Below are 20,814 nucleotides of genomic sequence, written 5' to 3' on the forward strand. Positions count from 1 at the left end.
ATAAAAGCGCAGGAGGAAAATGAAGGACGTTATTTGTCTTTTAAGCATCCTTTCCATGTTTTCATACCTAATCCAGAAGAGGGACCTCACTGAAAGAAGAGGTTCACAGGCAATTACAGCTACTGCAGTGATGAATGATCTGATTTTTACATCTAAATACATGAAGTAAGAACCATTCCTGGATCGTGGGGAAGGAACAATATGCTGTGATCAAAACAAACACAGGATTCAAAACAGCTCTTCCGTATTAGAAAAGCACATGAAACCTAATTGAGTTATTTTAGAAAGGTTCCAGACACTTTTCACCAAAATTAGACTCTTGCATTAAGCACCCAGAATGACGACATTCATCAACAGCTTTCTGCATACCAGCCTTACTCCCAAACTGGATTAGGATCACCAAAACTAGACAAACAACTAAAAATCAAGACAGAGGTAAACCCAGTTTTGCTAAAGTCACAAAAAAACACGAGGGAAGCCTGAATCACTGGAATTTGGAAGATGCAGAACTTTTGTAAGATAACATATCCCTCAGGGGAGAAACGAGTTCTACGGCAGATGGAAAATTAATGAGATGTTAAGAGAGCCTGTACTACCAAAAGACACGTGAGCAGCAGCGAATATGAAAAGTACACAACTCCAAAGCAGGAAGCTAACCACGCACACCCAAAACATGCATCACTATCATCATTAGACATCAGAGATAAAAGATGTCTTAATAAGTGCCTAACCTGTTACATGACGGTGCAAATTAAGGCCGAACATAGTAGCTCGGTTAGCATCATCACTCCAGGAGATACACCCAAGACCATTCCGATTCTTTTATAGTCAGGACCCTTTCAGACAGCTTAGGTGTTGGTGTGTTTTACAAGGTTTTCATCACTGAGAACGACGGGAGGAGGATTATACTCCTACCGCACGTCTCAGTTTTCCCTTCGCATTTACCCACTTTGAGACAAAAAGCAAAAAGAAATCCCAAAGCACTAACAAGGCGTAACTCACAGCCACAGAGGCGAAGCTCTAACACACTACTGGTGCTGGAAAGGCGACTCTTAAGTCTTGAGTAGGAAAACTTTCTCTTCCTCTAGGCTGTCACATATACCTTACACTGTAAATACAGTGGGTTTATAATACCGCTGCAGGGTGCATAGAACACATACACCTCCTCATAAGGAAAGAAAGCAATCGAGGAGTGTCGATTCTTTTTTCCATTATTTGTACTCAAGAACACACACTTCCCGAAAGGAAAAACATAATCAATTTTAACTGTATCAATTTATTAAATGATCTGTCAAGAATATGTTTTGATTCCAAAAAAGCCCACCAAAACAGAAAATTCCTCGGGACCAATAAAGCACTTCAAGCCCTCGAGGGATTCTGCCCCACAACTAACACAGTGCTCAGCACGGGCAGAAGAGGCGCAGCTATACGGTATCATGCACGAGGCCGTTGTAAAGCCACCTGCAGGGCACCCAGCTGCGTCCCTGGAGTACTACCTGCTGCTACAGCCTCTGAACACTTCAAAGCCTCACATCACGGGGCGTCTGAAAGCACTTCTCCCACCAGAAATACACTCCGGCTACACCGTTACAGCAGGCAGCACAACAGAGCAAAACATCCCCGACGTGGATGGATGTCTGGCTGTCACTTCTGCTTAACACCGGCATTTCCAGATGCCTATACCGTTCCTCAGCTCACTCCGAGACCAACTCGGTGCTGCTGCCAACACTCTGTCAGAAAGATCTGCAGCCTCAAGAGAAAACATAGATGCTCAGTCTCCCCGTTTAGTGCCTGGCCCACAACTCCTTACAGCAAGGCTTCATGTCATTTAGCCATAAACTCCACGTCTAGATCCAAATTCCAGCACAAAGAAAACAGAAGCAGAGTATTCTAAGGGCGGTTTTCCACTATGTCAGGTACAGAAAGAGCTGTCTGTGCAGAAGTCTTCAGGCCTTATCACCCAGAAAGCAGCAAGTACGCAAACACAGCCTACAACGTCATTTCACATCGCCAGATTCCCCTTCTCATGTTTCTTTTGCTGGAGGATTTGCCCATCTATCTTCCTTATCTTTATATAGTAGCATATTATGATACAATAATCTCATTCAAGATCAAAACAGAACAAGCAGCGGCCTTTTATCTCTTGTCAACACAGATCCTACTCAAAATTTAGTGTCAGTGAACAACTACCCAATCGCAGCTGCTGAACAATGCGCGGATCCGTATGATCTCTGCACAATTGCTCGCTATCCGACACGCACAATGAACTCTCTTTGCAGCTCCCTGCCACAGCAGTTCAACGCAAGTTCCCTCCTATGTTCCCTTTTCTCAGTAGCACACATTTGAGCTTTATAATCTCAAAGAACACACACACACACAACCATGCCTAGGCACATCACTCTTCTAACAGTGAGGAATTCCTAGACCCCATCTTATTATCCTCAGACGCAGCTCCCTAGCCCAAGGCTTCCCACTGGAGCAATGTTTTACCATAACTACACAAAATTTTAACGCATGGGTTATCAAAGTCAATTTGCACACCTCCCAAGCGAGCGTTCCTAGGTTGATAACGTGATGTTGTCAGGCCTTAAACCTCCAGTGAGTGAGGGGTACTCAATACTAGCAGTCTTGTAAAGAAAAAAATGTGCCTCTCCAGAAAAATCGGTGATGAGTATGTGCTGTCCCTTCCTCAGATGTGACATCCTATCAGCCCACATGAGTCTTGCAAATCGCTCTTCCAGGGTGCTCAAAAGCGTAACGACGTGACCAAAAGTCACCCTGCCCCAGTGAGCTCAACCTTCAGGTAAGACGCTCGTTCTGGCCATTTGGCATCGCTCTCAGTGCCACAACCCTTTTTAAAAGGCACAGCAGTGACCGCTAAACTTGCTGCTTCGCCCGAATTCCAGCACTGTAACTACACCACATACTCTCGTTCAATCACCACCCCTCACCTACCAGCCAGTTCAACTGAAAACCAAAAAACTTCAGCTCCTTTTCACAAAACACTGCACAGCGTTACGCGCGCTGCTAAAGACCTGCCGCACTTGGGGCCAGCGGCGGCTGCAATCCCGTGGTAAGTGACGTACACAGCTAAGGTCACGTACGCGGCAACCTTTGCGAAAGCGCTCCGGGATCCATCTCAACCGCAACGGGAATCCACTGGGATGAAAAGCCCTTTCTAAATCTGAGATCGCCATCATTCAAGCAGAGTGACGGATATTGCCAAAATATATTTAACTTTAAAATAACATTTGTTTAATAACAACAGAATAAGGGTCCATCTAAATTACAGAACTATATTCCACAGTCTGTAAGTATTAAATCTTTCATTTCTTGGAACTGACGAGAAACCTTGTAAATCTTAGAAGTATTATTCATCTGCGTCTTCAGTTCTTCTCTCAGACACTCTGTGTAGGAGGATGATGAACTGATAACCCTTCCAAGAATAAATGAAGAGGCATCGTGGGAGCAAGTAAAGTGTGAAGAAAATCATGCTCTGAATTCGTTGCTCACGGAAAAGAGCGACCAAACTCTCTTTGACATCAAGGAGGGCCTGGATTTCACCCAAGTTCCCTGCAGTACAACCGTCTGAGCTTGAAACACAACCTGTCCAGCGTCCAAGCAATTTGTGCAAAAGGAACTCCCTGAAGCTATAAATGGAAACTACTCCACTGCACAACTTTATCTCACCAGGAAACAAAGCACATGGGATATTCAGCACAAACCACCTTTGTACATTTACAGACCAATGAGGCTAAAAAGCCAGGTCAAACTCGGAGCAGGAAAGATAAAACGGCTTCAGTACCTCACATTTAATTAGAGCAAGACCCGGGATCACGAAGAGAAGGGGCTTTTGCAACGGCGGAGCAAGCTGAAATACCACCTCACAAAAACTGCTGGAGAACTATCAAAGCCCTAGCAGATAACAAGGACGTAATTGAGTTTGAGGTAAACATTACTCATTTAGTTAATACAGGTTTTGAAGAAGATGGTACGTACATGACAAGGCTTTTACGATGGGCCAGGCTAATATTAACATCCGTCATAGATGCTGTAACACAAAATTATCTAGAAAGGGACAGAAACTAACAAGCTGCCAGACGACAAAAAAAAAAGGATTACTCTGAGGTGCCAATAATCTTAAACCTTTCTCCGAGCCTCTCCCAATACCATTCCTCTGTAGTTAGACAAAAGTTCAAAATCCAGAACTATGCCTGCAGCCATTTTTCATTCAATTATATTTCACAGCTAAACTGTTCAAAAGTGACCTATAATTTCAGAAAACGAAATCGCTGAGAACACACTCGGATATCCAGGGACTAACCGCAGAAGCGCTGTGCACAACTTTGACACCTCTTGCTCGGTGCTTCAAACAGGCTATTTTGGCCTCATGTCTAAAATGAGGATCTAGGACTCTGATTTTAAGGGGACACAGCTCAACGGTTTTCCGTAGCTAGGTTGAAGGACATCAACACTTTGGGGGGCTCAAAGTCTGCACTTAGTTTCTGGGAAAGAATCAAGTCAGAGGGCAAAAAAGAAGCGATGAGAAAAGCAAAGGTTCTGCCTTTCAGCCGCAAGGTTTTAAAATACCGCAAATAACCACGCACACTAAAATCTCTTACACAAGGCAGTAAATACACGTACGTACTCCAGGACTGCAGCTATTGTTGTCCAACGTTCTTCTGTTCTGTATTTCACCCCTAAACAAAAACGATTCTCCCTTCTTTCACCTTGCAGAAGGACAGCACCTTTTTCTTCCTCTGAAGAACTACAGATACGCTTACATCTTCGGTATAATACATTTTTAGTGGTTGGGGTATGAGGTTTGCTTTTCTATCACCTCATGACTACCAAGGAAACCGATTCAGTTCAGTGATCCACTGGAAAACAATCTTTGTAAGCTCTTTATTTTTTTTCCCTACATAAATTCCATTATTAGTCCCATCACTGTTATGACCTTATAAATATTCAGGTTCCTGAGTTCAATAAAATGAAACGTGTACTTCCCCATGCCAAAGTCTTTTCCAGGTGGGACTGGACTACATGCTGGAGTCTACCCCAGACAAGCATCACCATTCAGGTTACTCCAACAACATTTATCCAGGGACACTCGTGATGCATCTGAGATGCCTGATCACACAGTCAACTACGCCACAGGATGAAAACCCAACTTCAGAACTGAGGAAACCCAACAGCTGGAGGCCCAATCCTGTCCCTCACCTTGAAACGAGGGAGAGCAGTGCTGAGCTCCGAGCCGAACGACGATCGAGTTCAGTACGACGGGAACGCAAGAAGCGCACTGAAGCGCACTGGAGGGTCAAGAGGTGCCACTGACTGAAGGGAACCAGACGCTTGGCAATAGGATTCCAACTAAGTGTTGATTAAAATTTCAACTTTTCAATTAGAAGATGGCTGTTTGAAGTGCTCGGAATAGTCTAATTAATTAGTTTCTGCCTCTGGAAACTCTGAGAAGGAAAAATAGCTAGTGAAAACCTTAAAGCCTTCAACACAGAGCCCAGAAATTCACAGAAATTTTTTACCTTTTATTTTTTTAGGCAAGAAAATTTGCTTACCCTTCTAACACTATTATCAGTACAGCCAATCAGAGATATTACTGACAAGGTCTAATAAATACAAAATATTCTATTTGTATAATAATACAAAAATTAACACAGTAAGAGCGATGCGTAATTCTACTGAAGACAAGAAAAGATTAAATGAAGGTGAAACCTGGGAGGGAAGACCCCCGACACTGAAGCACAGTTGCAAGGAACGACTGGTACCTCCTACAACAGGAAAAGGGGAGAACAACAGCCTAAGCGTCAGACACCGTTCTCAGGGAAGTGTGAATGACAAAAAGCCTTGGAGATGCTGGCCCTACATCGCATGTTATCGCAGCTTCTGATGATTAACCCTTGATCTTTTTGAACATGTGTACAGTAACAGAATGAATATGCAGGAACCTGCATTTTTCACAAGGGGAAAAAAAAACATTACCAAGTCAAGGAAAAAAAAAGTGTTAACAAAAGGGAAGTGGTATTATTTCAAGCAATACTTGAAAACACTTTTAAAATTTCACTGCCTTTGCCATGTAATTTATTCAACAAATAGTTATTCACATGAATTAGTCTTTAAAATAAAAAGATCGTAAAAGAGCAAGGGTTTGTTTTTCTTTTCCTAATTCATTTTCTTAGATCTTGATCTACGAACGGATGAAAACACAGGTTTTTTTGAAAACATAATTCAGTAAGTCGACAGCTCTCTTCCACATAGTTGTATACCAAATGACATTACAAACAAGCATTATAATCAGCAACAGATCAGTCAATTGTATCTACCTCAGAACTTCAGTTCCAAGATTATCTGCTTCATATTTTATGTGGTAAAGCCTGTAACACCAGACACATGAAGGGATCAAAGAGTGGGGAAAAAAAAAAACCACCCCAACAGATTAAGAGAGTGAAAAGAAACACTATTATCAAAATGAAACACTATTATATAAAGCTGATAGGTAATGAAGAAAGGTAAAGCAAAATGCAAGACATCACATTTGCTGCTATTTGTCTATTTTATGAGTAAAAACACATCTTTGTTTTGGGGAAGTACACGTCATCTTCGAGGACACGTAATGACCTCAATTTTTATATCCCCAAGTAAATTCCTAACCAAGAAAAAAAACAGGTCTGATTAGGGATTTTTTTTTTCTCCCAAAATCCCCCAACTGCAAGCAGTTCTCCAAAAACCAGCAAAATCCCACACGTCTTTAACAGATTTTACTCAACCCTTATCTGGACTCACTCCTAATCAGTTCGCTAGTTCTCACCTCCTCCAATCCTTTTACCACTCCTTCATTGCAGCAACAGTTTGCCTCAGGTTGTTTTAAGGTGCAGACTCCCATGCAGCACAGGCACACCTAAGAAACCCACGCAGGGGACGCGGTCACCCACGCAGGGCCACACGCAGCGCAGGGCTACGTTCTCAGAGCAAAGCTTTCAAAAGCACCTGGAAAACCTCCCTGATCGTTTCCCGTCACATTTCAGACTGAAGTCTCACAAAAGACTTCAGATTTGAAGACGTGCACCCTGACAGATCACATTAAAACCAGGAAAAGCTCTCTGACAACTGGTTAAGCTGCCCTGTTGTCAAATACAATCAAGTTGCTTATTTGGGCAAATAAAACACCTTGGCACATTTCCCAAACTGCCATTTTATCTACACCCCCCCCCCCCCCCCCTTTTTTTCTTTTTTTTCTGCTTAAATAAAAGATTATCAATCCCTGGAATCCAAACACAAGCTATAAATATACATACACACCATATAGAGCTCAGTGTCAGCTCTGTCAGTCCAGAAACAGTTAAAAAAGAAAAATTCTGTATCCAAATCACTGCTCCACTGAATTCAAACTCTTGAAAGTTATTCCTCAAATAAGAAAATCTTCAAACGAAGTAAGGAACAACTTTCATGCACCATCAATCTTTCCTGCTTAAGTTCGAAGCAATATACCTTTCTGTTGCATAAGAGAGTAAGAGAACACTGAAGCAAATTTAAAATCCTAATGCAAACTTCTATTAAATCCTAAGCTTTGGACAATATTAGCAGACGTCTCCACGCGAGTTCTGCCTTTGTAATGACAAATTATGCTGCCTGCAAAGACTTTAAAGAAGACAACTGACTTTTTTCTCATACTATATCTTTTACTAACATTGCATAGTCAACTCGGTGAGGGGGGGTGTCCTGAATCTACAATCCACGTGAGCTCCGAATGACTGAGTTCAGAACTGGATCCTTATAACACGTTTCTACCAGTCCAACCAATATGCAAAATGCCCCTGTCACATAAAACATTGCATTAAAATTGGTTTTCAAACTCATAACCTACTGCACTCTACAACAAAGCAGCACTTACTGCCATTGTCAGAATCCTCACTGCTGCTAGGAAGCCGACGTCGCCGTTTCATGATCTCCACGGGAAACAGCAGGCAGCCTGCGAAGCAATGAGACAGCACTTAACCCAAGATAATAATAATAATACACAGTCATCAAGTTGTGTTTCCGATGGCATTCGAAGATTTATAGCACACAAAGGAAAACAAACAACTTTAAACAGCACCTGAAATATGAACAGTGAGTGTCTCAAGGATGCTTAATTAAGCAATCATCGTATGAGCAGGTGAACAAAACCGGAGAGTATCAACGACAACCCCACCAACGCTTTCACCCCAAAACAAAAGTGTATTTTATCCTGACAGGTCTTAAAAATCACTAAGTATTTGCAGTCGACGTGCTTAACTTCCCCTGCCCTTTCTGACACTAGATTTGCAATACAATAACATTTTTACTGCTTCTGTAAATATTTACTTTGGCTAATATGTTTTTGGAAGCATTTTATTCCCGTTGAAAGTGCAAGATTTATGAAATCAAAGATTAAAGTCATCCACTTACTTACAAAGAAAAAAAAGAAAAGAAAGAAGCATCAGCTGCAGCAAGCCAAGTTTTCCCACATTAACTGAGCGTGCATCATCTATGCCCTGGAAGGCACCACCACCCTCTAGGGTACGTTACCTCCTCCTGCACGTGTATTTCTGGCGCCATGCTTAACACTAACTGTTTTTCAGGACTCAGACCACCAACTGATTACACAGAAGCTCCTCCAAACTGCCAGACTTCTATCAATATTGACTTCAACTGCACATGAACCAGTGACGTAAAGGCAAGAAGTTCCGAATCTTTTTAACCGCTATTCACAGGGCACTGGTATTTTTAACTGTTTTCTCTGCAGATTAAAACCAAATTCAGAAAAATTAAGGAAGCTGTAAATAGCTGGTCAGCATTTACAGGGGAAAAAGCTATTAAAAAGTGTAAGTTGAAGAGCAGAAAAAACATGATAAGACAAGCGCAAAAAGGCATATCCACCGTAAGTTGAACCGACAAGGACTCTAGAAGCACATCAAATCCCCTGAAGCTTTGCCTACCATGTATCAATCGTGGTAGCAACAAGGTCTGGGTGTTCTGCTAGCAGCAAAGCCTCTGGGACGCAGATTTGGGAAGGAGATGCCAAAACAGTTTTTTGCTTCTAGGTAGGTGCAGAAAATCTAACCTCCTCATTGCCACGTGAGTTGGGATCTCCTAGAAACCTTTCAGCAAAACTCTTTTCATCGACCCTTCAGTACACACTTCACTGCTTCAACTTTGTTCGCTGAGAACACCTCTCATTGGAGCAAACTCAACAACGCTTTCAACTTTTCGGAAAGTTCCCAAAATGAGGAAACCCAAAAAGCCTAACCAAAGCCTGACGCTATTTCCAAAAAACCCACAAAAACATCTTCTCTTCCAAAGGTGATTCATACAAAAAGAACTAAGCATTTTTTTGAGGGAATTTGTTTTACTGTCGCTAGTAGATCACAAGCAACTGAACCTGAGACTATTTTACACTTCCAGTGAACCTGATGTAGTTGTAAGAGCCCGAGCATTGCAAGACTGCCTCCTTTTTCATATTACACATGCAAACAGAGGTGGGGGGAAGTCCCCCTCCTAGAGTGGGATTTAACAGGGCTGTCTTTGAAACATGTACAATTTTGAGCTGCAAACTTTGCTCGCTAAACAGAAACTGAATGGTTCACTTCACCAAGACCTTTTGTCACCATTTCATAGAGCAGAAGTTCCCGTGTAATGTCTGATGCCAGAGGATAAAGAATCATAAATGACAACCTCTTACAGCACTGGAAGAACTCTCTCCAAAAGAACTGCTTTGAAGCAGACTAGAACTTTGTGTGTGTGGCAGACAGACATGCTGCCAAGGAATAAATACACAGACCAGCCTGCACCATCCAAATCATCTGAATACAGATCTGGTATAAATATAGTAGATCCAGAGCCAAGTTCTCGTACAGTCACTTTTAAAGACAGCAAGCCAACATTTAGATACAAAACAGGCTAAGACAGAACTGAAAAAACAATTAGGTGCTGCAAGGCCAAAACCAGGGGGATAAATACCTATTCTATAAGGTACTTTCATAGTAGGTCACAGACTCTTCCTGTAATTGAAAGAAATATTAACAATAGCAATGTAAAACAACATACCCACTTTGCAACAGTAATACGCTCTCGTAAGTATCTCTCATAAACAAAGTAAAGAGGATACTTAAGAAAATAAAGAAAAATTAAGTTCTCTCAGAAATGTAACTTGTATATTCCTGGTCAAAATCCTCACTTGTTGGTTCGTTTCCACAAGGTCTAAAAAGTACTCTGCACCATAAAGCAAAACAACATAGCATACATCCGAGACACACTCATGAGCTTGCAAGAACAAGACAATTCAAAACTCTGCTCCTTCACATCTTTTGGACAAGTGTGTTTTGAGTTCACCTTCTCCTGGCCACGCTTTCTGCAAATTCACAAAATACAGGAAGACCCGGAAGCTTCTCTTTCCTACCACGTGTCTTTAAAAAACAAACTAAACAGCTTTGGTGGTGGTGTTTAAAGGAAAGAGTGGTGTTCACACCTCTCAATTCAAGCACTCCACAGTCCTTCAGGGAATAAGAGAAGCCTGAACAGAAGCCACTTTCCTGGAGTACAGAGCGTTAGATAAGGCAGCTAATCTCCTTGTCCACTCAAGTCAGGTTTCTGAAGTTGTCCACATTGAAAAACCTGTGTTCTCAAAAGCAACATTAAAAGAAATACCCCATTTGATGAAGCTTCGGTAAGATTCCTTTACAGATGCAAATGGGGAAAACAAAAAATGTTAAAATCCAGAGATCTCATTTTCCCATCTTTGAACCTAACTTGAGCTTACAGGGAGCTACATCACAGACGGAATAGCGGCATTTGCCTTCCTAGAGCAAGTCTCAAACTTCCCAAGATTAACCCCTTAGAATTTTTGTCATTAGAAGTAATAAACCAGCTTTTTTCAACTTCCAAAATAATGTTAAAGTGTTCCCACCAGATGTTCACATCCACAGTTCAGAACACATGTTCTAGAGGTAACAGAACAGCTAGCAAGAATCACAACCAGGCAGACTGAAGTGCTGCTGCTCTGAAAGGTATCACAGTGCCCCTGCCTCAAAGATGATCAGCTTCTATCAGGTGATGGTGACCTCCAAGTCACACGAGAACTGCATTGAAAATACACACGCATTATGGGCAGTGATGGTTAGGTGCAGGCTGAAAGTGTAGGCTTCCCCTGTTCAACCACAGACATACGCATTTTCCCAGCATGTTTAGAGAATACTGTGAATTCAAGTAACACCTTTTAATCTTCAAGGGGAAAAAAAAAAAAAAGAAAAAAAAAAAAACACAAACTGTAGTAAGTCATTCTTTATGGGACATCCTTAACTAAAAATAAGGAGGTATTTTTATACTGAAAAAGGCAGAATGGAAAAACTATCAAGCTTTCCAGTAAAATTACTTATCTCACTCTCTTTCCTTTCCTAATCTGAAATTTGAGTTCCAGCAATATTACTTTTCTTTAATGTTCCCACTCTTCAGTCATAAAACTGCTGGCATTTTTCACCTGATTTTATTTGGACATCATATACTCAGGTTCATGTACAATGCGTCTGATCTAACTCTGACCTCATTAAAACTGAAAGTGAAGTAGGTCTGTCATTTCCAGAAGTAAAGGCAGGTTCATCAAGACTGACTGCACCACAGCTACTTTCACGGTACAAATTGGCTATATCACTATGCCTGTGAGCAAAGAGAATTCACATGTAAGCATAAAGAGAGTGAAACATTTAAGCCAAGCTTTAAGAATCATACTGGCAATAAGTAAAAACTATGCCCTCAGCCTGCAACACTTCCAGGACGGGAAGAGACCACCCAGGTTACCGAGCTCAATTCCCAACAACTGCACGAAACCACGTAATTGCTGTTTAGTCCAGAAGTATCCACAAAACATTCGCTGCACCCACGCGTGCCACAGCACAACTTCCCAACCCCCCTGCGCAAAATGAATGCTTCTCTGAAGCCAGGAAGCGGCCCACCAAGCGGCGCCCTTCAACTCTGCATCTTCTATCACCAACATTTCTACAGCTGGTTTTCCCAAACTCTTACACCAGCCCCAAAAGGGCACTGGCCCATGCACCGTCCACCTGCAGCGTAAGCCCTGCGCTTGAAAAGCTACAACGGAGTCCAGCCGCCCTAATGCAACAAACGCTGCCGCATCGCCCAGCCAAACATTCCCTGAGTTTTCTGTGTGAATTCCTAATAAACCAGCAACTTTTGTAAGTCACCGCAGTTTCATTGCCTTGAAAGATGATTGTTTCTTCTTGTTAAAACCATCCTTTCAGAAAGCAGACCAACCAACATACAGCATGCTGATCATTATTGCTCCTGAGGGCTCTATTACAGCATTTATCCATTTACTGGGGGCAGCGGGGGAAAAAGTGGACTCAGGCAAATGCCAGCCTGATAGAAACAGGTACGACTCCGCTGGCAAACTTACCACTTTTCCAAGGTTGGACAAAGCATCTTGGAGCACTTCAAGCAATCACACCCATGCAATAAATGGCACAGATGAGGCAGGGGCCGTGACTTTTTTTAGCCACCAAGCACCCGCAGAGGAGCCAGCCGTGCCAGGGCAGTACTGGTGAGGCTGGCACAGCCTGCAACGCGCTCTGTTGTGCTGCTCCAGAGGCTGAAGGCACTGGGCTTTACAGAGACGCATCACCAGTGGCTTTTCCAGCCTCCTTCACCACACGAGCTCTGAAAGCTCAGCTCATTGATTAGGTACAAACTTCAAACATACAAATGTAACCCTGGTGCAACTGTTCAGATCGTTTCTAAAGGTAAGATTGCAATGCCTGAAATGTTTCTTCTGGTTACCCTATTTTGAGGAGAGCACTAAGCCTTTTTCAACATACTTGTAAAATGCCACGCAAATGAAATGACTAGATGATAATCCAACATAACCAATGTCAGGCCACAACGTGACATTTGGATTTACAGATCCTCGGGGAGGCGACCAACAAACATCTAACTCCACACCAACAACTAGATACAGTTAGGAATACGGACGTTTCCGCCCATTTCCCAGTACCTGCCGGCAGATGCGGTGCAATGGGTTAGAATTGGCACCACGACACAGTACAGCAAATTTACTATTTTTACCAGCACGCATTACCATGCTCCTCTGTTCTTAGCTCTGCAAGAGGTTAATTCACAAGAGCCAAAAATAACACCACCAAAAACCACACTGGATAACAGTAATGCCTAATTCTTTCCTTTTACCTTTTCTTCTCCCACACTAAAGTCCAAGGAGTTGCACAGATTAAGAGCGAAAAAAAATCCAAATCCTCTTTCCTAGCTCCCTCAGAGCAGAAATCCAGCCATTACCCCACAGAACCAGCATGGCAGCGTGCACACACGTACACCCACATGCAACACACCACAGAACCTGTTAGGCTACTACTGCGCAGTTAAGAACACCATATACTTTTTCACTTGATTTGACCCCAAGTAGAGAGATGATCAAAGAGAAAGATGGAAAGTGTGTCAGTCTTTGTTATGCAAATAGCTAAACAGAACCAGATTTTAAAAAAATAATTATACATGAAAAAATCTACATCCTCAGGTCAAAGGTTTTACATAGCACAGTTCTTAGTAAAGTATTTTTAAGGGCTGTATAAACCTCTAGGTAAGAGGAGTGTATAATTCAAACTCTGACAGACAATTAACCGTAACCGTGTTAACGGGTGTCACTATAATAAACTGCACTGAACAGCTGCAGAGACAGAACGGGAAGAAAACAGAATTATGACAGATGTACACCCTGAAGACAAACTGAAACACTGGCTTTTCCTGAAAGTAACCCACTAACTGCAATGCAACTAAGGCCTAATTATCTCTAGCACACAAGAAATCGCTTCAAAACACTTAATGTACAAATGGAAGTAAAGTGTGACATAGTCTTCAGGAAATGGATAGTGGATGAAGACATTAGGCTTCTACCACTGCACTCTTTTTAAATAGCTTGTTTATGACACCAGCCAAGTCGTCACCAACCGACATAGCAACAAAAACTCTTTTTCTCCTTCTATGCCCAGACCTAAAAAAAAAAAAAAGGACATCAGAAATAAGTTATACTACTAAAACCCATCTAAAACTTCGTAATTCCTCTTTATCACCTATGAAAGCTTCAATAGTGACATTTTATAGTCACGGAGATACAAGCAGCAGAGTTCTTCAACAAAATACTGCAGTATTATGTAGCACAGTCCATCTAAGTACAAGTCCACAGTACAAAAAAGCCACAGACCTTAAATTTGGAGAAAAAAAATCCTCCAAGCCTCACGAAACAAACAAAAAAAAAGTATGTTCCAGGCCAAGAGTGTTCTCCACATGGAATATTTCTACTGACTTCAGCACACCTATTCAAAATTTCACAAGGAAAGGCAGAAGCACAATTTGGATGGATCAGCCCAACACTTCTCAGCAATCCACATGTTCACTTATGCACCTGTGCAAGTCAGCTCGTAACATTACCTTACAGCCTGGGCAGTGGCAGCAAATTATTCCCAAACTATGCTGGCGAAACTGACTGCCCAAAATCTTGAGCAACGATAAATTTGGCTCCATGAATTAATTCAACCCACCCTACACCCGCTGCAGTTCACCTCTTCCATCTAGAAAAGACTGTCAGCTTGGTCAGCTCCAGCTGAAAACAGGAGCGTGAACCAGCAGTACGAACCACATGGAGAAAACATTTGAGGAAAGACTGGAAGTTTTTTTCATTATATTCTGTGAATTGGGAATGAAACCAGAGAAGCTGGAAGGGAAATCTGCAGCTGTGAGGGGAAAGGGGAGTTTACTGTTATTATTTTATTTTAAACATATGTATTAAACATAGCTCAAAAGCAGGGAGCAAGCGGTATCTGAAGCCAGAGGGAAAATCCTGCCACTAAAACGTACAACCCTTGCTGTTTCAACAATATCCCACTGAGTGTGAGAAACCTCTAGAAATAGAATCATAACAAGCATATTTTGGCATAACTTTTATGAAGGTTTTAGGTTTGCAAGTGTGGGCAGGTTCTGACTTACTTAAAAGACAGAGCCTGCTTAAAAAGGAAATTATTCCGAATCGCAGCTAAATCTCTCTCCAAAAAGAAAAAAACAGGGCTAGAATAAAAGCATCTTCCTGCTTTAACATGACAACTAAAACGCGTTGCTAAACGCTATCGTAATGCCTAATGCTACCTAACAGGTACCCAAGGAGAAGCAATCTATTTTTAACGCTTGTGCGCGGCCACACAAACCAGTCCTTTGCATGTCGCACACGGCCAGTATCTTACTGGGCGACTGACAGGTCTCAAGACCCCACGGACCTCACCGACGGGAAAATCTGATAAACTTTACCAGAATAAAGCTGACAGCCGGAGGAGAGGAGCGAGACCCAGGGAGAAGTTAGCCGGAGGCACTCGCTCGGCCCGGGAAGAGGGGCTTGCCGAGACCCCCCCCCTCCCCGCAGGTAAGCGGTGCCCCCACCGATCCCAACGGCTGCCAGCTCGGGGGTCAGAGGACTAAATGCTGAAGGGGCGGCTCACGCCCCCCGCTCGGCGGCTCTGGAGCGGCCGGAGGAAGAAGAGGAGGAGGAGGAGGAGGAGGGCGGCCGCCCCGACCCCACCTCAGCCCCCCGCCGCCGGCCGTTAACGCCCGCGCCCTGTGCTCCCGGCTCCGCTGCCGCCAAGACGCGGCGGGGAGAGGACACGGAGCCACCTCCCTCCCCCGCCTCCCGTGGGGGTGGCACCTTCCCGGGCAGCGGCACGGCTGCCGGTTTCCATTTGAAATGGCCCGGCTCGCCCCCTCCTCCTCCTCCTCCTCCCGGCTCCCTCTCCCGCTCCTCCCCGCCGCCGGCCGCACCAATCCGCTCGGCCCCGGCTGCAAATCAAACTTGGTGCCCCCGGCACTGCCGCCTCTCCCCCGTGCCCCTGTCACTGCCGAAAACGGCCAAAGCACCTTCCCCACCCCCCACCCCCCCCCCCGCACCGTCTCCACGCTGCGATGGAGGCGGGGGCGGGGGGACGGGACGGGACGGCGGTTTGGCGTTTGGATTGAGCAGCAGCACGGAGGAGACTTGAGCTCATTTTCTGTGTCTGTCTCTCCTCCCACTCCCAGACAGTTCTGGAAACTGTGTATCACCTCTTGTCACAGGAAACCAACCAGCAGGCGGTGCAAACAAACAAACACCCTTTGCCTCCACCCTCCCCAAAAATAATGAACACCCACCGCCTGTCGTGAATGAACCGGCGGGCGCCCACGGGAAGAGAAAAGCCCCCCCCCCCAAAAAAAAAAAAAAAAAAAGAGAATTATCCGAGAAGGAGGCGGCGACTGCCCGAGCCCAGGGACAGGCAGGGTGGCAGCAGCATCAGGGCGGCTTTGTCTAATTTCAGCAAGTGGAATAATCGCTGGAGCCGCGCTCGCCTCCTCCGGCGGCCGCGGACGGACCGTTACCCGGGAGGAACGCGGGGGTCTGGCACACCGCAGCCCCGGCCCGTCCTGCTCCGCCAGGCCCCGGGGGGGGAAAGAGCGAAATCGCGGAACTGCCCTGACCGGAGCCCGAGCAACTTCAGGCGGCCGCCGCCGCCGCTTGTTGTTCTGTTAACGTTACGTTCGCGCTTCGACACCGCCAGGGTGACGTTCCGTTGCCTCGTCAACAAACTCCGGCACGGCCAAGCCCCATTCGCCCCGCCGCGCCACAGCCGCCCCGCCACAGCAACGTCCTGCCCCGAGGCACCTACCGAGCGCCCAGCCGCGGGGGGGGGGGGGGTCCGTCCCCCCCGCTCCACCGCCGCGCCTCGCCGAAGTTTGCACCGCGCCCCCCCCCGCGTTCGCGCCGCACCAACTCCCGGACCCGCGGCGGGCGCTGCGGTGCCGCCGTGCACCTGCCGACAGGGATGCCCGCCCGCCCCGCACACCGCCCCCCCCCCCCCCCCCCCGACACGTGCACTCGGGGCTCCCGCAAGTTGTTGCTCTCCAGCCGGAGACACCGTGCGCTCGCCTCCGGGGAGGGACACACACACCCGAGCACCCATGACAGCCCGCCGCTCTCCGCCTCCAGCGGCACACACACCGGTGCCCCCGAGCACACGACTAACCGGCTGCGGCTCTTCCCCCCGCCGCCCCCCCCCCCCCCCTTCGAAAGGCAACTTCTGCTCAATTTCACCGATGAGCAGTTTTTATGCTTTCCAAGCATTTTTTTTTTTTTTCCTACAAAGCCAAGTGCGACTGGGGCGGGGGGGGGGGGGGGTGTCAGTGTAACTACAAAGCTGCTTCTGCACACAAACACCTCTTCCCCCCCACGCACGCCCTCCCTGCCCAGAGGCGACGGCTCTGGTGGACATGTGGGTGACACGGTGACAGACACTAGCCATGGCTTCCCCCCCCCCCCCCCCGCCCCCTTCCCACACATCAGCATCCGAGCAGGACCTGCACTCTGCCGTTGCCATCTGTCTACCAACTTGCTCCAACGCTTCCCACTTGCCGCCGAAGGCGATGCCTGGCGCTGGCCCCGGGGGCGCCCCCCCCCCCCCCCCGCCCCAACACCCCCCTCCGGCGAGGCCAGCGGTTCACTTGCCCGCTCGCCCCCTCCGAGGCTGCCCGGTCCCGACTTTGCCGCGCCGGCAGCGGAACAAAAACCCGCCCCGCCGCTGCCGCCACCGGCCCGCCGAGCCGAGCGGCGGCACGACCTCCCCCTCCCTCCTCCCACCGCCCCGTTCCTCCCGCCCAGCCCCAGCCCGGCACAAGTTGCTTGTGGGATAGCGGAGCCGCAACTCGGCCGCCTCCCCTCGCCCCGTAACCGAGCCGCACGGCTCTTGGCGCCATGTTAATGACGTACTATCTTATTTCCACTAGGCAGCGACCTTCGGCACGAAACTGCTCTCTCGCCGCCTCCGGAGCGACAAAAAAAAACCCATCAAATATGGCTGTGCTGGCGGCTCCCCCGGCTGGCGCTGCGGCGGCGGGCACGGTTACCTGCTGGCGGCGGCGGCGGCGGGGCGGCGGCGAGGCGGCGGCGGCGGCGAGGGCGGGCGGCGCGGCCGGGCTCCCCCTGCGCGGAGGGCTCGGGGCCGCCTCATGAGTTCGGCGCGGCGCCGGGGAGCGGGCGCGGAGAGCGGCTCCCTGCGCCACACACACCCGCACACACACACACACACACACAGACACACACACACACACACCCGCCCGGGCTCCCTCGCACACACAGAGGCTCCCTCTGACTGACGTTTGTACTTGTTATGGAGGAAGGACTCCGTGAATCAAACTCGTTTCTGGGTCACTGCTGCCACAGGGGGGAGCTGCTTTAATCCCCTGCCAAAACTGGAAGGCGAGGGAAGGGGGGGAAATAATAATAATAACGTAGCGCCGGCGTGGGGGGGAGGCGGCGGCGGCGGCCCCGGGGGAGCCGCGTTAACTCTTGGCGGGCCTGGCCGGAGCAGCACGGGGGGCTCCCGCCCGCCGGGCTGGGTCTCGCCGCCGTCGCCCCCTCTCCCCGGGGAGGCTCCTCGCTCCCCGCCGCGGCGACTTGACCGCAGCCCGGGGGTGCGCGGCCGCCCGGCTGCTGCCGGGTCCTCGCTCGTATCCGCGGGGGCTCCGACATGAAGGCGGGAGGAGACGTTGCGAGGGTGGCAGCTGAGAGAGGGGACGTGCCTGCACCCCCGCTCCCGCCCGTGGCAGCGCTGGCCTTACCCCGCAACAATTAACTCTTCTTCCCTCCGAAAACAGCTCGGCCGGTTTCACAGGCGGCGGTTGCAATGCCGCACCGGCTGCCTCTGCACAGCACGGAAGGGGCTGGTTTGCAGGCAGAGAAACTGAGGCACACGAGAGTTAAATGCCGGGGCCACATACATAGCGCCTAATTGCCGTAGCCAGAATAAAACCGCAGGCTCCCTCTTCTCAACCCCCAGCGTTATCCCTCCGGCTCCCTAACTTCGATACTCCTCAACGGCTAGAAAGAGCTAACACGCACTGCGATTCAGTTCACGTCTTTCTAGCAGGGAACGAAATTATCTTAAATTGGCACCAAATTACATACTAAACTTCCCATTATCAAAAAAAAAAGTATGTTTCAATGCAGATTTCTTTATTTTCCACATAAAACGCTCTACCTCACGCCAGGCACCTGTGCTCCCTGCGTGAAGGGGAACTCCCCCTTTTGAGCAGAATTCCTGAGCCAATACAGTATGAGGCAATAAACACCACGCGAAAGGTTCAGCGTAATCTCAGACACAGAATTACAGCGTCTGTGGGAAGTAATCCCCATAGTATGCAAATACAGATTAATGCAGCCTCCCCAGCAATATTAGTCTGCCAAAGAATCACACCTTAGTTCAACAGAGGAACTGGGTTGTTACTCATCCCTGCAAACCCAATCATTTAACCTGCCGTCTCACCCACCTACCACCCAGTGATGAAGCGGTACTCACGTTGCCACCCACATCTGAAAAAGTTCTACTTTACTACAAAAATACCCTTCTGCCCCAAGGTATTTTGTCATGGTGAAAATAAGATAGTTAGAGATAAGTCAGAGGCATCTTCAGCTTTTAGAGCCCAAGACTTGGATTCTCCCTGTTTCCACCTACATGAAAATAAGAACACACACCTTCCCTACATTTTCCCGCATCCAGACCCGTAAAGATACCTGATGGAGGAGGTTTGCACACATCAGCAGTCTGATGAGAAGTAGCTCCACTGATGTCATTCCCTTTTCCAGGACTGAGGCCCTAGCTTTTTTGCTACTCGTGGTGCAGCCCTCAGGCACCTACGATCACCTGTGTGACACATCAGACCACAGTATCTGATGAACAGTTCACTCCCTGCCAGAATTACCTTCACCCCCCCACCGCCTTACCCCTGAGCATCCAGGTACCTACCCCCAGCACCAATTTTCAGTTCTGCCAGAGCTCTGCATTATCTGCGTAGCACATGCCCACTGCTGCGCTCCGGTATAAACACCCCGATAGATTAGGTCAGTTTTTTCACTCCGCGGTTTCCAGGCCCCTTGGGAGCTCCTGGACAACTACTCCTAAGTCCATGAAAAGTCATTCAGATTAGCAAAACTCCTGTCATGTTGGCATTTCCTCTACAGAATACGCTGTTTGTCCCACTTGGAAAGAATTCTTTCCAAGAAAGTTCAGAATTGGCTTCTGAGAAAACCTTAAATGTGAACGCGCTCTAATTTCTAAAGAGGAATGATAGAAACTTTCCTGTCTCAAACTCCTTGGATTTGAGGCAATATTTTGTTTTTCTTTAATTAGTTTTCCTTTGCATATACAGCCAAGCGTAAGTTATATCTTGTATTTTAGGAAACATTTCTCTTGGAAGCCATGCAAGGCCATACATGTAGGAACAGAACATGAATGTTTGCAGAATGGCAGGCTGTGTTTAGGAAGTAGCGACTGAAAACGCCGTCTAAATTACAGTAGAAAACTCCACAAACGCGAGCCCTCTGCATTGCAGAAGCAGCTAGTCCAGTCTATGAGGGAGGTAACGCACCTGCAACGAAGATGCTCTTTTTGTCTCAGCGTGCAGCGTATCACTGGGACTGTTCTGGAATAATGGACTCCTATGCTTTAGAAGGAAATATTGAAAAATTGAAGGGCTAGTAGCTGGAAGAGTAATTTTGGAAATTATTGGAAAACACTTCACAAAGAAAAGGTTACATCCTGTGCTACTTCAGCACTACAGGTATAAAGACTATAGCCTATGGTCACACCAGAAAGACTAGACGAGTGTCCAAGAGTGAGGCACTGGCATGATTAGTACAAAACAGTGCTTAATAAAAAAAATCTACATATGATCTAAATAAAGCAATGAGTTGTT

At 46.8% G+C, this 20,814-nt stretch overlaps 1 protein-coding gene across 7 annotated transcripts in view; it reads right to left on the reverse strand.

Moving 5' to 3' along the window:
• JADE1 (jade family PHD finger 1) overlaps nucleotides 1–19,708 on the reverse strand; it is a 45,143-nt gene extending 25,435 nt beyond the window's left edge. Inside the window, exons 1-2 of one of the 7 annotated variants that reach the window (XM_086464494.1) lie at nucleotides 19,634–19,708; nucleotides 7,907–7,984 (exon numbers count right to left, since the gene is read on the reverse strand). In XM_086464494.1, coding sequence (XP_086320620.1) covers nucleotides 7,907–7,958 — 52 coding nt within the window. In that variant the 5' untranslated portion in view covers nucleotides 7,959–7,984; nucleotides 19,634–19,708. Of the gene's footprint in view, nucleotides 1–7,906; nucleotides 7,985–8,972; nucleotides 8,985–17,421; nucleotides 17,441–17,830; nucleotides 17,915–17,967; nucleotides 17,987–18,173; nucleotides 18,186–19,633 lie in introns of those variants that run through there. The other 6 variants (XM_086464498.1, XM_086464497.1, XM_086464492.1 and 3 more) reach the window with 6 other exon arrangements.
• Nucleotides 19,709–20,814: the final 1,106 nt, after the last annotated feature.

The sequence above is a fragment of the Leptosomus discolor genome, chromosome 4, assembly GCF_034619465.1.
Source record: "Leptosomus discolor isolate bLepDis1 chromosome 4, bLepDis1.hap2, whole genome shotgun sequence".
In the NCBI taxonomy this organism is placed as follows: domain Eukaryota; kingdom Metazoa; phylum Chordata; class Aves; order Leptosomiformes; family Leptosomidae; genus Leptosomus; species Leptosomus discolor.